General features: G+C 46.8%; 1 protein-coding gene across 4 annotated transcripts in view; it reads right to left on the reverse strand.

The window, feature by feature from the left end:
* The window catches only part of LOC147882917 (osmosensing histidine protein kinase SLN1-like), a 148,990-nt gene extending 130,182 nt beyond the window's left edge, over positions 1 to 18,808 (reverse strand). For all 4 annotated transcript variants that reach the window (XM_087400284.1, XM_087400285.1, XM_087400287.1 and 1 more), the window contains exons 1-2: positions 17,030 to 18,808; positions 15,671 to 16,732 (exon numbers count right to left, since the gene is read on the reverse strand). In XM_087400284.1, the coding sequence (XP_087256410.1) occupies positions 15,671 to 16,732; positions 17,030 to 17,389 (1,422 nt within the window). In that variant the 5' untranslated portion in view covers positions 17,390 to 18,808. The remainder of the gene's footprint in view (positions 1 to 15,670; positions 16,733 to 17,029) is intronic.
* Positions 18,809 to 20,452: the final 1,644 nt, after the last annotated feature.

Genomic DNA, 20,452 nt, shown 5'->3' on the forward strand with positions numbered 1-20,452 from the left:
TTTGATTTTTCAAAGGAGGATGCTGATGCGCATGTAATGTTGTTTGAAAGTGCATGGCAAGCAAATGTACTAGTGATGCAGCAAACCAAACCCGTCAAAATGACAAGGTTCCTAGCTACTTTCCGTAGCAGGGCAATGCCTTGCGCTATACAGTACGCCGTTACCCCGTTCCCAGATTTTGCTACCCTTCGTGCGGCCTTTCTGGCTCGCTACCACGTAGAACGGTTCACATCCTCACAAAGCTTGGACGTATGGACCAAAGAGACCTCCCATTGAACAACTACATCACCAAGTTCTGCACACTAGCCAGTGGCTACCACAAGCACAACACCCTACCCAGGAAGTATTGATAATTGAATCCATACTTAGTGCATGGGTTAAATTGTAAACTAAAACCAGCTGTTTTGTCTTCAGATATGGCCGCACTGAACTTCGACAACCTTGTTGACGGTTCCCACCGTGCGAAACGAATGTTGATCCACACGATGCATGAACCATCGATCCATCGAGCTGATCACAATTTTGATATAGACCGAAAGAATGCGGCCTCAATCAGTTATGGTGCGCCATATGCCAAACGGCAACTCACACCATCGAAGCATGTCGATACAATGCTCCTGCCCTAGCGATTCTTATCCAAACCATGGCTGTAGCCCCAATTCAACCAGAAAGACCGACCGTAGATCCAGTTGCTCATGAAAGACCCTATCACCCTCGTCAAAGACATTATCGTGGTCCTCCGGGCCAGATAATTTGTTATTATTTTGATTCGATCGGCCATCGAAAGAGCGAGTACGAGCTGTTCAAGAAACACCAAGCTAAGAGAGAAGCGTTGCGTACTAATCTTGCCGCTCCTACGCCTGCAACACCTCAAATCCATAATGTACAGATTGTTGCTCTAGACGAGCCGAAGATTGTAACCATTGACACTAGTGCCGTCATCAATGTGGTGACAAGGGCAATGAAGATTGCACCGAGTCCCACGTTGTTGTCTACTCGACCAGAGAAGAAGAAGAATGAGCCAATTAATTGGCAGGATCAAGCAAATGTTCGTGACACAGTGATAGAGTGGGCACAGGATTGGCAACTTCCAATTGGTCCGATGCCTGGTATAAAGGCCCCGATGGAAACTATTCCGGAAGAGAAGGATGAAATTCCCCAGATCGGGTTGAGTGTGCCCTAGAAAGTGGCAGAAAACCCCAGTAAGGGTGAGCAAGTGTCTTCTAAGGCTGAATTTGAGATTTGGAGCACGTTGAAGGACCTACAAATCAATATGTATGTAAAGCAACTAGGATCCGGTGCCAAATTTCCACAAGTAGCCCTGTCACTAGCTCAGTGTTCCCATTGTACTGGCAGTACCAGTACAGCCAGTGTGTGTCACAGCACCATCCGATGGTGTGCACCGCCTAGCCAGAACTATCGAGGGCATAATCAGAAGCACCAATTTATGACGAGAATATTGCTGAGATTACAGTGACACTAAAGGGCCAAGCGATTCTGGGCACATTGCTCGATGGCAGTTTATTGTCAATATAATATCACATGATATGTGCTAGTTGTTGGAATGGTCACCTCCCCATCTGTAAGCCCCCATATGAAGAGAGCGTAGGGGAGGGAGACCTTGGGCAGGATGTGCCCCAAAAGGAGAGAGGAGGGTACCTGGCTGATCTGCAGGAGCATAAGGCGGAGCAGAGGATAGCAGTAGGGACCCAAGAGAAGAGGCCATGAGGTCACGGATGACGTCAGCAACAGTACGGAACAGTACGGAGCTAAGACGCACACGTGTGGGCAGATCAGGGAGCCAAGAAATAGCACAGCATAGTGGGGGTCTATGGGCAGGTATACAGCCTGCAGCAGGGTCTCCAGCAGCAGCAAAGGGGAGCCTAGCAGCAGCTCAAAAGGGCCTGGCTAGGGCCCTTATATAGGGCTGGTTGGGCTGAGCCAACCAGGTCAGTTCAGCCAGCCAACCAGGTCTGTCCAGTCGGCCCATTTAGGGCTGGCTGGTCAGTCCATTTGAAAAGGCCTTGGGGCCTATAAAAGGAGAGGCCCTGGGCCTCATAAATCATCCAACAGTTCAACAAAAGCAGGAGCAGACAGGAGCAGCCAGGAGCCACTCCCTTGGGCCTCACACTGGGGGTGAAGGAGAGTTGAAGGTGAGCTGCAGACTGAGTTCCTAGAGGCTGGACCTTGGCTGTCTTCTAGGGCAGCAAGATGTTGTGATCACATTCTCTGGAGCAGCCCTCTGACAGCAGACAGGAGCAGCAAGAAGGCAAGCCTTGGACCTATACACAGGAGGTGAAGGTGACCCTGAAGGAGCTGCAGACTGAGCTTGAGTGGCAGCCCACCTAGGCTGGTTTCCAGACAGCAAGGTGGAGAGGATCGTTCACACTGTGTGAGCTCCTGGGCATTACTATCAGGCTTCCGCTGTGCGTACCCTCTGTTGGGTAATTTCTAACACTAGTGACTTGGATTCTCCGCATGGGAGCCAGCACCATTTGCAGTTGGGATGGCGGATCAACAACACGTACAACCGATGGGCATCCTTCGCAGTGTTCCAATTATTGCGGTGAAAGGCTCAAGTTTTGTGGTTGCCATCATTGTTCTTCAAATGGAAGACATCAGTAGTGCCTACCCGATATTGCTCGACAAGCCGTGGCTGCAGCAAGCGCATGTGAAGCACGGCTAGAATTATGACCGGATCACAATCCAGCACGGTAAGAAAAAGGTGAAGCTGTCCATTAAAGCTAGGAGGCCAATTCACACAAGCATCCGCCCACAGGAGTCATTGACACATGACCAAAGGACTTGATACGATGAAGAGGAGGAATTCCTTCAGAACAACCATGACATTGTGACTCTCTTTGAGGTGGATGTAGTCTCCACTCGACAAGTACCACTTCCCTCAGGAAAGACCACTGCTAGACGATGATTTGCCGGTCCAGGATGATCACCGGAAGCAACCGCCGCGATGTACCCCAAGCAATATCCTAAGCTCATTCAGGCAGAACAAGATTTTGAGTGGGAGTTGCAACACTCTGTATGAGTGACCGAAGATGCTTTGATGGACCTTAACCTTGTCACTGAGAACGACCCACGGGTAGCCCGCATCAGGTTCAAATTCATCCCCGAGTTTCAATGGAGCTAAGAGACCTCCTTGGGACATTTGTCCATGTCTTCGGATGGAGTTATATAGATATGAAGCGTATTGACCCTTAGTTTTGTCAGCACAAAATTGTCCTGAAGGACAATGCCAAACCTAAAGCGTCACCAGATGAACCTGAACTGAAGAATGGTAGTAAATTCACATTGCTCAAAAGACCTGTAGAAAAAAACTTCAAGCTTCTCTTGGAAACAAACGTTTGCAATAGCTAACTAAAGAGCCCTCCTGGCAAACGACCCGAGTGGCAAGAAAGTGTGAAACAGGTTAAAGAAGAGATTGACAACTTATTGCAAGCGGGTTTCATATACCCCATGGACAGTGCGACCTGGATATCCCCAAATTGTACCAAGAAAAACAACAAGTTGTGGATTTACGTGGATTACCGCAAGGTCAACACCGCAAATGTGATCAATCCTTTCCCTCTCCCTTTCATGGATTCCATGCTGGATGCTATTGGCGGGGCACAAGTACCCATTCTTCGACGGGTTTAGCAAATATAATCAAGTCCGAATGGCCGAAGAAGACTAGAAAACCTCAACATTCATTATTGAATGGGGGGTCTTTGATTGCAATGTAATGACGTTCGGCCTCAAGAACGCACCAGCGGCATTCCAACGCCTAGTCCAAGAAGTGCTCTACGGATATCTCAATTCCTTCATGAGAAATTATTAGACGACTTCCGAGGCACATGATGGAGAGAGGGAGAGAGAGAGAGGGTAGGCTAGGGAGAGAGGAAGTGATACTCAAAAGGAGACATAATGAAATGGAAATGAAATGACGAGCAATGTACAAAAATGAGAGTACTCACATATAGACCAAAGAGCTTGTACCTTGATACTTGATTATTTGACACTAGACAAGTACAGCTCTTACATAAGAGCACACACACACATATGAACACCTATGCATACGGAATAACTCCCAACATGACACGTGGCATCCATAGGACACACTAGACTAGAACTCACACTACAACACACTAGAACACACCAAACTGACTCAACTTGGCTTCATATTCTAACATCCCCCCATGAAGGCAAGGTGAGAGACTACTGGAATGGAACCAAGGACAGAACATGACAGCAGTGACAGGACTACTAAACTGTGCAATGTCTAAACTAGACATGGCTCCCATGCCAACTCAGAGGCTGAAGTCTGAGCATGGTTCAAAGGTCGGACTGAGCACTCACATGGCTTTACGTCCCAAACATGACTCAGAGGCTTATGTCTCAGCATGGATGCATGAACAACTCAAAGGTACCAACATCCTGGAACTCATATGCCAGGCCTGATAACTAGACCCTATCACTACCAATATATGGCTCCCACAGTACATCCCCCTCTTGACTCCAAGGACTAACTAGGAACATGGAGTCACACACCAAACATAAAAGAATACATCATTTTAGGAGGACTATCCAAGGCAGAGAACCTTTGTTAACTCTTCAATCATTCTTTTCAGAGGGACTACTCAAGGCAAAGAAGCTTTAACTCAAACATATAAAAAAATATAAAAGATTTCATTCATTTTATGCATAGCAAGGGCAGAGAACCCATGAGCCCGAAGTAGCTACCGCACAAGAGTGTCAACACCCTAATGCGAAGAGGTATGTCGGTGAAGAACCAAGCGAGGATGCCCTCGAATGATGTGTTGATGAAGGCCATAGGAGCAGCTACCAAGGGTAATCAGGTCATGACTCTCAATGTGCCGATCGGAGAGTCACCGAATGCGAAGAAGAGGCTCAAAAAAATGAGCGAAAGCGCTCAAGGGAGCAAAATTCCAAGTGAGAGACCAAAAAAGTGATAAATTTACATGAATTTGGCGATGTCCCCAATTGATTTACATACGAGAGGCTTCAAATGTGCCAACTGGACTGCAAAAATCAGAAAAGCCCTAAGTTCTGCAAATTAGGGTTTAGCAGAAAATTAGGGTTTCAGAATTTTGGGGCTTTCCAAAATTTGTGAAGCAATGTGTTCCTTCAACAGTTAGGAACCCTCACATCATAGAAATCCCTGGAAATTTTAAAATCTAGGGAAGAAATTGGAGAAATCGAAAATTAGTGTGAGAAGCAGCTTGCCTGTGTTTCTCCAGGAGCAAGTCTATGTCTTCATGAGTAAATAAAACACGCCCATCAATCCATCTTCATTTGCTGATGAAGATAATAAATCATATTTTGTTGCATGAGCTCATGAAGATACCCATGGGAAGTAGCTGCCACAAACATCAATAGATGGCGAAATGCAGTCTTGATTTCGTCACACCTTGCAGATAAATATATTTTGATACAGAGCTCCGATTGAGACAAAGTAAACATCAAAATTGTAGCTCTTGAAGTCTACTACAACTTTCTTTCAGAAACCGAGTCGAAATTCTGCTTGTAGCTCAAGATATAAGCGCCGCACTGGTCGAAGGTCTCAGAATGGCGGGCAGAATGGCAAACTGAGAAAAGGGAGCTCCACCATAGAGGGAGAGGGCTGCTTCCTTTCTGGGCCACCCTCATCCTCTAGGTGGAGCTAGGAAAGGGAAAGAGAAGGCTATAAAGAAGGGAAGAGATGAAGGAAGGAGGAAGGCTTTGATACCACATGAAGGCACATGGTAGAGAGAGGGAGAGAGAGAGGGTAGGCTAGGGAGAGAGGAAGTGATACTCAAAAGGAGACATAATGAAATGGAAATGAAATGACTAGAGCAATGTACAAAAATGAGAGTACTCACATGTAGACCAAAGAGCTTGTACCTTGATACTTGATTGATTTGACACTAGACAAGTACAGCTCTTATATAAGAGCACACACACACGGATGAACACCTATGCATATGGGATAACTCCCAATATGACACGTGGCATCCATAGGACACACTAGACTAGAACTCACACTAGAACACACCAAACTGACTCAACTTGGCTGCATATTCTAACAAACTTCAATGTTTTCGGAGAGTAGAGCTTGCATATCAGCCACATCAGAATGTGCCTTACCGAATGCCGTGCTGCCCAACTATCCCTCCACTGCGAAGGTTGTGTGCATTTGCAAGGCAGAACGACCCACGTCTAGCACGCAGTTAGCCCACTTCCTTGGCCAAGTGCGTTGGCATAGGCGCATGCTTCGATACCTTGCCAATGTGGCTACCCCCTCAATGTGCTCCTCAACACGAAGCCACTTATATGGACGCAGGATTGCGATCAAGATTTTTGATTCCTCAAGCTGATGCTGCCAAAGAACCGTGTGATTGGAAGCTTCCTTTCCGTGTCTTCATCGATGCCTCCGACACAACAATTGGAGCAATACCGATGCAAGTTAGGGCGAAGAATTGGTACCATCTAGTCTAAAAGCAAGCTGCCAACTGTCGAAGCCCAAGAAGAATTATTTGACGACGGAGAAGGCAGCGCTCAGAATGAACTATTCCATCAATAAGTTCCGGCACTACCTGCTCGAGAACCCCTTCATCATTCACATGGATCATTCGACGCTACTATTTCTTGTCAGCAAGCTTAAGTTGGCACGTAAGCTTGCTCGTTGGATGTTGCTACTGCAAGAATTTGACTTCACTGTTGTTCATACTCCAGGTAGTTCGCACGCAATGGCTGATTACCTATCCCGGCTAGATGGCAGCAAGACGACAATTTCCCGAATGTGGACCTGTTTGTGGCAACGGTCAAGGGACATGCGCCAGCCAATGTGCCGGACGGAGCACAACAACTAGTACGAGGACCAAGGAGAAGCGCAAGACGACATCCCCCTGTTCATATCGACGTGGTATGATGACATGTACCAGTTCTACAAACCGACGTGCCAGGGCATCAAATGTCTCGAGACTGGTGCAAGCGACTTGCTCTGTGGAGCCGGAATTTGGAGATCATCCACAACTCCTTGTACCACCTTAGTCCAGACAAGATCCTTCGCAAATGCATCGCCCCGCATGACAGCAACCCATATTGCGCGAAGCTAACCAAGGTCTGGCCAGAGGTCATTTTGCCGAAGATACCACTGGTCGAAAAAACCTCCAAGCCAGCCTATGGTGGCCTACAATCGTTGGTGACTATCCACCATTTATTATGCATAGGCAAATGGCCAGGCGGGATCTTCCAACAAGATCATGACGACGATCATGAAGAAAATCGTCAATGAGAACCGCACGGATTGGGATCAAAAGCTATATTCCGTCTTATGGGCTTTCCAGACAGCTTATGAGGTAGCGACAAGCCTCATCCCTTTCAAGATGGTGTATGGAATCAAAGCGGTGGTGCCCATGGAGTATTTGGTGCCAAGCCTTCGGATCGTAGTCACGGAGCGACTGAGCCCAGAAGGCTCGCTCACACACCGAATGGACCAGCTGCAACAGCTCAACGACACCAAATTCGTTATGACCCACACAGTTGATGTAGTGCAGCGCTGCCGAAAGAAATGGGTTGACCGCCATGCAAAGAACCGTATTTTCAAAGAAAAGGATGTAGTATTGATGTTCCGGACCAGACAGGACCCCCACCCCGACAAGCTGAAGTTCCGATGGGCCGGACCGTGTTAGCTCATGCATCGCTACTATGACGGTACGTTTTTACTCGCCCTGCTTAAAGGCAAACTTTTCAAAAAGCCACTTAATGGCTCGCTCATTCCCTTCATCACTTGCAACTCTGCTCATCACAATTCTCTCTTCACACTCTCTTGCACTCTGCCTCTACCTCGAATCCTTCCAGCTCCTACCATGGTGGTTTACACTATGTTGTCGACCTTCAACATCACAGTACCTGGTGTACACGAAAGGCCCAATGACAACACGCCTCAACGGTGGAGCGAGCATGTCGTGGAGCACAATCGCCATTCACCCCAAGGCCGATAGCATTATGGCACAGCTCCAACAAGGAAAGATAGTCCATGTTGCCTCCGGGGAGTACATGGTTAATTTGAAGTTGGTTGCCTCAGCACTTCATCTCCCTCTAGACGGCAAAGTCTACTACTCCAGTGCCAAGCCCAGTGAGATGGAGACGTTGTTTAGCAAGCCCAGTTAGATGGAGCCAAGTCTACCACTCCAGTGCCAAGCCCAGTGAGATGGAGAAGCGTTATTTGGCAAGAAAGCCGCCTAGAAGCACCTCCTTAGCAATCATGCCGATCCTACTCTCATCCATTGCTTCAAATGCTTTCTTGAATTGATTTGGTTGCAAGCAAAAACTGCTAACATATCAATTGCTGCAACAGGGTAGTTGATCCAGGCGGAGGAAGGGAAGCCCATGGCGTGGGCACAGCTATTCCTAGAGCACTTCCTCAATGAGGTCAAACGCCTCATAGACCAAGCGAATGCTCGGAGTTGTGTCGGCCACACTTACTCCGTCTTGTTCCCTTCTCAATACCACCAGCAAGCAAAGCACTGGAGACCAACCCAACAAGGAGGTCCAAGGCTAGGAAGCGCCACTCGAAGTGCACACTAGAGAAGAAGATTGGGCACAGCGAGAAGACTGCTAGAGTCGTAGAGTTGCAGGACACAAGCCCCGACGAGACCCCATGCTCCAAGGCCTTTGCAAAAGATGACTTCGAGCCAATCACCTCGTTCCCTTGCCCATTGGTCTAGAAACGGTGACCTTCTCTAAAGCAGCTCCATCATCTCTCTCAGTGAGCCCGACTGTCCTAGTATCCCTTCCCCTTTTCTTGACTACCTCAGCTTCCCCATCTCAGCTGGCCATTCCTTTGTCTCTTCCTCAAGCATCTCTGATCATATCACCCGCTTATGTGCCTATTTCGCCTCCCCTAATTGTGAATACATGGAGGAAGCAATGAGGCAAGAGCAAGTGAGCAAGTGAGCAATTGAGAGCAATAGCAAGTATGATTTCATTCATGAGTAGAGCTACATATAGTGGAATGCCCCTGAGTAGGTGGCTCCAGATCCATGATTATCTCCCTGATTGTCTCCATCAGTAACACCCCCAAGTCCTCCATCAAACTGACCACCAAGTCCCTAACTTATCTCAATCATACCAACATAGGTGACACCTAACTGATGAGTCACCTAACACACCTACCATGGTGCTCACTGGCACTCACACCATGTCCTACACAAGCACTAGCTCACTGGCACACACACACCACATGACCATGTCCATGAGTGTGTGTCCCCTAAACATCAATTTATCCAACATACCCCCCCTTAAATTGATGACCTTCTACCCTGGCAGTAGACAACGGGATACTACATGGTTTTCATGCTCCCGACCTTGTTCTCACTCCAGTTGCATCGGCAGTCATATGGACACCCTAGCTCCACCATGATCTCACTGCAAATCAGGTTACCTCGGTTTACAATACGAGAGTCCACCTGGAATATGTGTCTTTGGGTATCACCATAGGACATATGACTCAAAGCAGGCAAACATGACTAACTAAAATGAAAATATCATGATGGACTATCCGTGGCAAAGCACCTTATTGACTCAATCACACAACATAAAACTAGGTGATAGGGTCAATGCCCCCCTGGATGAAATCTCCCTTATTGATGACAATCATATCATCACAGTACACTTCATACTTCTTGTTGCTTGGATCCTTTTCCCGTAAGGCCTTGTCCTTCATGACATCTTCTTGCTCTTCTTTAGGGCAGAAGAAATCTCCTTCTTCATACGTGTGTAGATTGCTTGCCATAAATTCAAAGAAGCCTAATTGCTTAGCATAATAATAACTAGTGGGTTTCTCCCATAGCCTCTTCGGTGGTGTCTTCTTGATGACCTTGTACTTGGGCTTTTCTTCCTTCACCTTTGAGGGATCCATAATGAGTAGGTCTTACTTTCAATAGAAAGCAGTGTCTAAACTCTTACAAGATTTGATTATCTTTTTTGAGGAGTTTGGAGAATCAAACCAAAAACAATGATAACATGAAATACAAGGTAGATACTCAATGCATTTCTGGAAATCAGAGTTCAGGGAACTAAAACACATATATGAGCAAACTTTTGGATGGTCAACTGTAGGAAATACTCAAACTTTAACCATTACCCCCCAAATTTCCCCAAACTGGGAAATCAGAGACTGGAGGCCGAAATTGGAGAGCTATCGTGCATTATTCGAAGGGCTTTTGAGTGGAAAAGATTGCCCTTGTAGTCGCCCATCAGCAGCAGAAAGCATTCGCTTAGAATCACGCCATGTCGCTTGGCATTACACAGTAAATCCTGTCTGTAAAATCGACGAGTGTGGCCCGAACACTTCACCAACAGGAGGTAGCCCTTGGGGTCGCCCAGCCTCTTGTCAGAGGAATTTGAGAATGGTTTAGGTATTGCGACAACACCTTCATGGACAAGGCTTGCAAATGAGGCATGGATGCTCCACACTCTTCCCACCATCTCCATGCTGGCATGTCTTTTGCTAGTTCTTTGATTCTTGGATAAGCAAACAGTCCTTCTCTATTTTGAAAAGTTGACACTTCCCTAACAACAGAGGCATACTTCCTTTATATTCGGTCAAGTTCACCAAATACGTTAGAAGGTTAATGTTAATCATGTCATCTGCTATGGTTTGATCCTTCGTGATCCCGCACTTTGTTATGGTATCAGAGCTCCCTTGCCTTCCGCCAAGGCATTGCGATCCGAGAGTGAGAGATTCCTTGTGAGTTCTCCTATTGAGAGAAATAGAGAGATATAGAGAGAGAAAACTTCCGTTCAAGCTTTGAGATATTTCCGTCATTCCAGAGAGAGAGAGAGAGAGAGAGAGAGTTCCTTTTAGAGATCTAGTTTGTGAGATAGATCTCTCAGGAGTTCTTCTTCTTCTTCTTCTAAGAGAGAGAGAGATAGGTACTCTACAAGGCAGCAAGCTACTCTACGAGCTAGCCTACAACGAGCCTTTCAAAGGCTTTGGAAGTGGGTTGCTTCAACTTTCTCTACAACAGCCTCAGCTACACGAACTTTGCACCTAAGGAGATCTCGACTCCTTCAAGTTCACAAGCCTCAGCTCTCCAGCCAGCCCCCTTGCTCTATAGCGCCTTCAAAAAAAAAAAAGAGAGAGCTCAAAGCTACTGCGCCTCCAACAAGTGGCATCCACGGGCTGTAGCTCCTTCAACGACACAGAGCAGCCCAAATTAAGCGCAGCGCTCCAACAGCCCTCTTCAAAGACTCCTACGGGCACTAGACAACAGAGATGGCTTTCCAATCACGGCAACAACGTGCAACAAAGCCACCTTCCCTGCAAGCGTCTGATGACGCGATGGAGAAACTGAGGTGGAGAACTCCCTTACAGGGGCGACTGCACTGCCAGCCCTGAGGCGCTACGCTCAAACGACCACAGAAACGGTGCTCCAGCCTGAACGCCATCGCCCCCAACTCCAGCAACAGCAAGATGACTACAAACGAGCCTCACGGGCACCGGCTCTTGCAGACGACCGACTCAACGACAGCGGCTCCTCCCTCCACAGCCAAGCTTCATAGCCGCCAAAGCTCAACGCACCTAAACAGCTCCTCAGACGCGCAATATGCACAGACAGCCACCGACGGACGGCCATCGCTCCAAACCAACTTCCACCTGCGCATCCAATGCCTCCACGCTCTCGGGATTCCACAGGGACAAATTGTGATCACCAGGCCAAACGGCCAGTCTTTCGCCCAGGGCCAAGATACTGCGCCTGCACCTAATGCCAATAGCCAGACGCAAGCAGCCCTGTCCCTCGCCAAGGGAAAAGCCCCCATGTCGATAGAGCCTCCACAAACTGATGCCCTCCTCCTCCTCGTTAAATTGGCAAAAGAACCAAAGTCCCCTCGACTCCAACTCCTGCAAGAGCACATATTGGCCCTCCAACGCAATTGGGAGGAGCACATATTGGCCCTCCAACGCCAAGGACCAACTCAAGGCAACCAAGCTACATTTCAGTCTCGAGACCAAGAGCTGGGCAAAGCAAGAGCACGAGTTAAAGTAGCAGATCAAGACGCTCGAGCAAAGCAACAAGGTCATGTAGAAGAGAGAGCCAAGACAAGGAGCGAAGAAGACCCGGATCCTCCGGAAGAAACAAGCTGACGAGTCGTCTCTGGTCTGACCAACGAAGCAATCCCCTCCTCCCCTCCACCACCAAAGTGAGCGCAGCAACTTCATCCCTCCAAGACGATTCTGCAGCAAGTACAAGAGGAGCATAGCAGAATGGCAGCAACGGTCTGCATATTGCGAACAACCAACCACAACCTTCTGCTCGAGAAGCAACAATTCCAGCTAAACCTCAGCACTGCCCGGCAACAATTGGTCTATCAACCAACAAATTGTTGACCACACCTGCATTGGCATCTAGAGCCTTGCCCAATTGGTGGCACACACACAGATTTTGGAACCCTTGTGGTATCCTGCGCTCTCCGGATTTTTGCAAATACACACACATAATCGGACCGCTCTACCCCAGCTACCGCCGCTGCCTCCACCAGCAGCGCCGAATCCACCTGTCGTTGCACCTCACCAACAAGCGCCTCCACTGAACCTGCAAACATTCAAAGAAGGAAGACGATGCAGTAACAGAAGAAACAAATCAGAGAGAATTGCCTTGGACATGAGAAGCTGATCGGGGTTGATTTCAAGAATTGATACAGATAGCAACTGAAGCACAAGTTGAAGACAAAGCTGCAAGAACTGATCTTCTTGGAGATCCACCAAAGATGAAAGCGGTTGTTTTTTTTGGGTGTCAATAGCCGCAAGCATTACTAGTCAAACAAACATCCACTTTTGAGGATGACAATTTTATGTCTTTTGAAGTTGCAAGAACTTCTGGCCTAAAGAGGGCAGATGGGTTCTTTTGTGTGCAGCTTGAGTTATTTCCTTGTTGATAAGAGTAGCTTTGTCTGCTCTGTTTATGAGCATCACCTTCTACAGCTATTTCGCATGGAGTTTTGGGTTCGACTTGCTTTGCTGGTTAATTTCTCAGTTGTCTTGTTGATCGATGGCCATCTTCTATTGATAAGATTCTCCAATCATAAGAGGGAAGTCTTGCCTACTATTGATGTAGGTTCTCAATCCTTGGGAATTTGTAAAAATCTCCCTACATGTTTGACAGGGGGATTGAAGGCACATTGCATGTCCAAACTCCGTTTGTGACTCCTTCAGACGGGGTGTTGAAACCAGTACAAAATCATAGGTGGACCAGATATGCGGCCAAGAACGCCAAGAGACTATAGTAGGCAAAAGAGCAAATGAAGGTGGAGCCCTCCACAAAGGAGTGCCGAGACCAAGGTTCACCTTCAGCCTCATAAAACTCTACCTCACACTCGAAGCTTATCCCCAAGTAGGGCTCAATCTCCCAAGATCCCCTTGATCACCTTGTACGAAGAAGCAACTACAACTCCAATAGATCCTCGAGATTGGGGCCTAGGGGGGGCTTCCCAAGGGGGGGCCTAAGGAAGGGAACCGGCTACTCCTCCATAGCCCATGGAGATCCCACCAACCCAATACTGTCCCCACCAGTGCAATAGCATCACAAATACCCTTCAACACCTCTTGGGCACCCTTGGAGCAATCCGTCCTCCCCCTAGATCCCCTTCTATCCCCTTCCCCTCCCAAGGTTCCCTTCTATCCCCTCCCCCTCCCAAGATTCCCTCTAACTAACCCACTTCCCCTACTCCCCATACATAGTCAATTCCTATGCCCCCCTTTCCACTCTAGCCACCCGTAGGAGGGAGAGATAATTCAGCTTCAGGAATTCTTCGACTAGAGTGCCCCTCTTTGATCTAGGAGAGCACTTCCAACTGAGTTTTGGCATCCTGGCTATGGAGTGTATGGAAATGCCGTGAGAGTACCCCCATCCTCTAGTAGCAGCAGCAATGTGCCTCCGGCATGGGAAGGATTGCATCATGGGAGTCTTGAGTAGTGCACAACGACAGCTTTGGCAAATTTGCACATAGCCTCTGGACCAAAGATTGGACCCCAAAAAAATCTAATCTTATGTTGGAAAACCAGGTGTTTGAGATAAAGGGGCATGGGATGGGATCACACAATCAAATGACCTATGGAGGAGCGGTCAAGTATGAATATCTATTTATACCAACAATGCCAAGGATTGGGAAGCTTTTTCTTATATTGTGAGTAGAATTCAAAAACCTACAGACAAGCATCACCTTCAGGCAGTTGCAACAAATAAGAGACTGGGTCTAATGCCTTTTGACATTGATGAACTGGGCCTACAATGTGGGAATATAACTAGTGCAGCCCTTGGCACATCACCATATGGACAGGGATTATTTGCCTTGCAAAGTCCCATAGATCAGATTCTTTGTCACAAGCCTCCAGTTTCAGGAAGCCTTGTTCACAAAACCCCAGCTTCATCATGAGTTGGACCATGGTAAGTTGGAATATGCACAGGTTCCACAAGCTTGAGGAGCAGCAGCTACGGCACTTGATTCTAGGGCAAGAGTACCATAGAGCACTGGTTGGCAATCAGTAGACATCTTGATGCTGCAAAAGCATATGTTTTCAACAGCCAACATTTGTAGATTGCAGGCGTTTTCTCCCCAGTCACAGTCTAGTAGCCTGAAGTGGGCCAGTGATACAGTATGCATCTCGATTAGTCAGACACTAGCCTCATAGGTCTATGATCGAGAGGAGCTCATTGCGGGGATCGAACTGAGAGTCTACAATCTCGAGATCAGCATCCTGAATAACAGCAAAGATGGCCCTTTTGGACACAGCTCACAAGCTGCTTGTCCACGGTAGACTCTTGTATTGTTGATGTTGGCTTCAACAACCTAGAGTTTGCAAAGGACATGGTTCAATTTTTCCATCCAAGATGGAGATCCTGACAAGAGCCGGAGTCTTCAGCAGCCTCCCCTTTGACTTTGGTACTCTAGCAACGCATCATCAAAGTTCTCCTTACCTCCTGCACCCATTTTCTGGTCAGCATATATCCTCACACACAATCATCAGACTACACCTAATTAAGTCTGGAGTTTGTGTAATGCATAGGTCAAGTGTCGAGACCTTTCCGGGGCATCCTGCTGAAATGTGGATGAAGGGCTCTTCCAAAAGCATCCACACTCCAAGGGAGGGATCTGCTAATGGCTGTCGTCATGGCTAGCCCTGAGCCCGTGCCTGCCTCCTGCGAGGCATGGCATGTAGTCACTCCTTAACTGCAAGTTCCAAGGGTAAGGTCATACCACTGACTAGCTTCTCAAGGGATGGAAGGCTCTGTCTGGATGAAGTGTCTATGCATCCTCCCGTCTTTCACTAGAATCCCCTGCATCAAAATACAATCTAAATGGAACGAGAATGAAGTGTCTACAGCCTGCCATGGTTCCTCACACACCGTGCATCAAAATACTATGGCTCCCTCCCAATATGTGCATCAAAAAAACAACTTGCCCTTGCTCATTTCCAAAAAAGCAGTGTTCCACCAGCATAGATACTAGCATCTCTCTATTAGTATGCAAATAGCTACTAATCAGACGCTGAACACAAATTATGTGAGTTGTTATTTGGGAACACTATTGGCACGAACTGTCAGAAGAGACAAAAGAAGTCAACCTCGTATACCCTTTATACACAAGTCTGAGGTAGTCCCTAATAGCATACCTGTAGCAAAGAGTGCTCATTAGGCTGACCAGTTGCAGTCCCAGCACTTGCAATCACAGCAACTAGGACAACTGCAAGGGGAAGGCCAACACGGTTGAATCGAAATGATGCCCAGATCACAACGGGGAAGACCAGATAAGAGAGGCGTTGCATGACCTCATCCTTGTTTAGCTTGCGGAAAAATATGAACAGAGAAAGCAGAATGAGAACAATAAACAACACTGCGCACTCTGCAGCCCTGATGACGCATGTGCGGATAGAGAATTCAGGGGCTACTAAATCCCAGCCTTCATCTGTAAACGAACTGCTTTCTGCCCGTGCAAGGTCCTCCATCCCATCATGAGCATCACTTTCAGTTTCATAAGCCCAGCTGTTGCAAAGAGGGTGTTGTCTTTTCTTTGAGAAAAATTGATTACCTCCACAGTCTATTTTACACTTGGAGGGTTTTATATGCCATATGACAGTCCATCCTCTTTTCAAAGCACCCAGCAAAGAGCTGTGCTGCAGATTGGCACCCCTGCAGGACAACTGTTTCTCGGGTGAGGCACTCTCAACATTAAGGCAAAGGCTGGACTCGTAACAGCCCGTGCTATGATTTTGTGGATCGTCGGACCGACAGGGAGATATTCTGCTGTTAGAAATAGGGATAGTTGTAGTAGCTCTATAGAGCTGAAGTGACCCCTCCGCTGTTCCTGAAATTGCACTGCATGAAACTGCCAACGCACCATCAAGCTTTTGCTTACATGGACAGCATGTATCAACTTTCTGCATGACCAAACGAGCTTTGGTTTGCTTAGTTTGACCCCAACAGCAGGATTTTACCTCTGTATGGAAGTAATTCCAAAGATGAAGAATGCAGGGCATATAACAAAGGATTGCCGATAAATCACCAAGAACCCATGTTGGCCAAACAAAAAAAAAGTTGTGCCAGTCTGATAGCTGAAATGCAGATAATGCAATGGCATTGCCTGTTCCAGCAATAAGTGTCGCAAATGGAGCCACAATGAACAACCATAATGCATCATGTAACGTATCGACTGTGAGCGTGCCCTCTCTTGCTTCCTGGAAGAAGCAAGTTTACAAGAAGATTTCAGTATCATAGCCACTCTCCGCCAATCCGCAGCCTAAGGTTAAAGGCCCTGAGCCTAATAAACGCATGTGAATCCAAAGAATTACATATATGAACAAAACGGATGTAACGTGAACAACCACAAATAATAAGTGCATAAAATTGTTCTCTTCTGATGATCGATTGCAAAAATTAAGACGATTAGCCACTTTGATGTAGTTGGGATGGGACACGAAAAAGGTTACAAAAAGAGGATCTGTTCGCAATCTTTAACATTTAGGGGAGCATACCTGCCATCGAAACCGTCCATTTCTGAACTGCAATGGATGCTTCAGCAACCACCCACATGAAAGTGACTCCAGCAGCGAAAATCCACCAAAAGCAAGCGATGCAGGCAGGTAACGTTGAGGTGAAGTATTGCGAAAATACCACACGTTTATCCCAATTGTTCCAACGAGGATACCCGCAAATATTCTGCAGCCAAATATCAGAACTGCAGCAACCATTATTCCTGATGGGGCCCATATGGGAGATTCTTGGGATCGCACGACTGAAAGGGTGTCTGATAGTTTTCCAGTTCCGACACATAGGCAAGCAATTACAAGATTCGTGGCAAACCACCTTGGGGATCCCCATCGTAGGTTTGTCATCTTGCTTAAGCTGACCAGACGACCATAAGATGCGTAGATCCCAGATATACTTATGAGGCGAAAACTCAGGAAGCTAAAACCATTCTCTTGCTTTTTCAGAAGCAACGCATTAATTTATACAAACTAAAACTCTCTCTGAATATAGGTTCAAGATCTAAGAAACCTTCAAATGAAGAGAGCCCTGCGCATGAAGGCAGCAGCCAGCCCAATTCAAAAATACGCAGCTTTTCCACATCTAGTGCATATCAGCAGTCAAGACTGAATCTACGCATGGTAGAATGCGTCATCTTTCTCAACTCCTAATCTTCGGAAGAGCTAGAACCGCGACTTCCACTACGTTCTTATCGAGGAATGATTGCGCAAAAGCCTATGATCAAACAACCTTACCATGCAAATATTTATCTGGCAAAGCAACCGACGCCCCTCGACATGATGTCTCCAACATTTCCACTAGAACTTTTTCTTGCTCTGTGTTCGCTCTACTGGGGCCTGTATATTTTACGCTCTATGTTTGCCAATTGAGACGACATTGCACCTTTGACAAGTCTTTGTCCTAGACTTTCCGGTCTTCTTTTCTGGAAAAAGACTTCCCGGTCTTCTCAGTACTCAGTGTCGAGTTTATTCGACAAAGTATATTTTCAAACAGACTCGCAGGTAAATTGCAACAATTGGTGGCTTTCAATAGATTCCCAGCCGTGCGCCAGCTGTCATTATTTTGTGCTATCGATAGCGTCCTGAACAAATCTCTTCACGGGTATGACTTCGGGGTACGGCTGCACGATCAGTTGTTATGCGGCGGTCCGACATATAGATTGAGAGGGAACTTTCAGAGACTTGGCTTACAGGAGGGAATGAGAAGGGGTTTTTTTGTATTGGAACGCAATTTGCACCTGTATTCCAAGTAAACTTCGAAGCTTTCTTCTTCACAGACACCAGCTCTACGAATCCAGAATATCTGCCGCCAGGAAGAAGTACAAGTCCGGGCCACGACGACAAGGACTTCTTGGCAGGCCATCAAAAACACTCAGCTCCAGGAGCGAAAAGAATTAAGTAACGGCGCTGCAAGCTGAAATCCAAATGCAGCTCCAAATTTGCTGGAGGCCCAGAGAAAGAAGGGAGTTCGAAAGGCCCTAAATGCCCGCTGCAAGCAAGCTCAGAATCCACCAAATCAACTTCCTCCTCCTCCTTTGAGTAGTGTTGGCTATAACGTTTTCTCCTGCTCCTCTTTTTCCTTCTTCTTCTCTCAGCTACTCGTCCCACCAACGCCCCCTCTTGACTCCAGGGACTAACTAGGAACATGGAGCCACACACCATTAATATAAAAGAAATACATCGTTTTAGGAGGACTATCCAAGGCAGAGGACCTTTATTCTCTCTCTCACACACACACCCAAATGCTGTGGAAGACAAGTGCGATTGGCACCACCGCACGACGGAACCCAGATCGTCGAGGAGAAAGCAAGTGATAAGCAAATTGCAACGTGCGCGCTCCGCTCCGCAGAGACAGCTCCAAAACAAAAAAGAAGTGATGGTGAGAAGCTAGGTAGGTAGTGCGAGACTGCGAGAGGCCTACGGCTCAGGAAAGCGAGAATCGCCCACTTCCCAAAATCGTCAGGACACTGACACAGTCACACGCGCACATCGTCCAACCGACCGTGCACGACAAATGGCCTTTCCACACGTCACACACTCGTCCATGCTCATTGAATCCATTTGCGCCGTGATGGGCCATGGCTTTCTGGTAAGGAAGGAAGTTCTTAGGCACCAATAAGAATACATATAGGCTCCATATTTATGGTTGCAAGTTAACATATGAAACACTCTAAACAGGTTTTAAAGCGCCCTATGCATTTTGCCATCATGATGAGGGCGATGCTATTGATGAGGATAAATTCATTTGCCATCATTGGTCTTGAGGCAAACCCCACCCCGTAAACTCTTAGTCAAACTTTATAGTTGACTTAGCTTCACTTTACTCACCCTCTCAACTTCGCTTCAACTTAACCTCGCTGCTCTGAGTGCTAGCCGTGCCATTCTCTTTCACACATGGACTCTTGTAGTGTTTCAAACTTTAAGACCCTTTCCACCTTTTCACACTGCCTCTCAAGACACTCTCTAATAGTATGTCCATCATTGCTGCCTCTCAAGACACTCTCTAATAGTATGTCCATCATTGCTTGCTATCTGTTTTATGGTAGCCTAAAATTGCCACCCAACATTAGCAAAATTATCATTTGTGTAGCAACAAACATATGCTAGACCCTAGCTTCAATTATTAGGCAATTCTAGTCACAATTGCCATTTATGCTATCCTTGGAACCTCCAATATCATCCCTACTATTGGCCCCATGGAAGCATTCAGATGGGATGGTGGCACGTTGATCATCCTCGAGAGTGTGAAAGGACCAACAACCACTCATCTCATCTTATGATGAGTACCTTCCATTGCCTCTAACCTAAATGCATGCATAAAGTCGATAATAGTGACCTTATGACTAGGAGTACCTATGATATAATGCATTGGTTAGCCTTATGAAAGGGCTGATTGTGGATGATCCAAGCTTTTTCTTTGGTGATGGCCTGTATACATAATGCACATCTTAGCATTTGATAATTGTGTCGCCTTTAACCCAATGGGCAGCAACTGCATCTATTTATGCTTTCTTAGACCCCCTTGTAATACGTGTTGATTACATATATTTTCCCTATGTTCCAATTGTTAAAACCCTACCACTATCATATGTCCTAGATCTCATGTACACACAACACGCATTATCCAAGGCCACCCCTTGCATGAGGTTGATGGAGGGATGATGTTTGCATTAGGCCAATAAGGTCAACATCCTCAATCTAAGCACACATCTCTTATATCTAGGAGGGCCCATTGGATTGTCAATTTTGTTTCTTTTTTGCGTAGGAATTTAGCTTTTCGTATGGATATTGTAGGCAGATGTAGTGTGCCCTTTGGCTGCTCTAACCATAGGTTAGTGTCAAAAACATCTATACTAACAAACCCTTATACCATCATGCAGGCACCATGCTTATGGAAGGCTTGCTCCATAT

The sequence above is a fragment of the Dipteris shenzhenensis genome, chromosome 29 (assembly GCF_047967505.1).
Source record: "Dipteris shenzhenensis isolate YYH24624 ecotype China chromosome 29, Dip_SZ_1.0, whole genome shotgun sequence".
NCBI classification, from domain to species: domain Eukaryota; kingdom Viridiplantae; phylum Streptophyta; class Polypodiopsida; order Gleicheniales; family Dipteridaceae; genus Dipteris; species Dipteris shenzhenensis.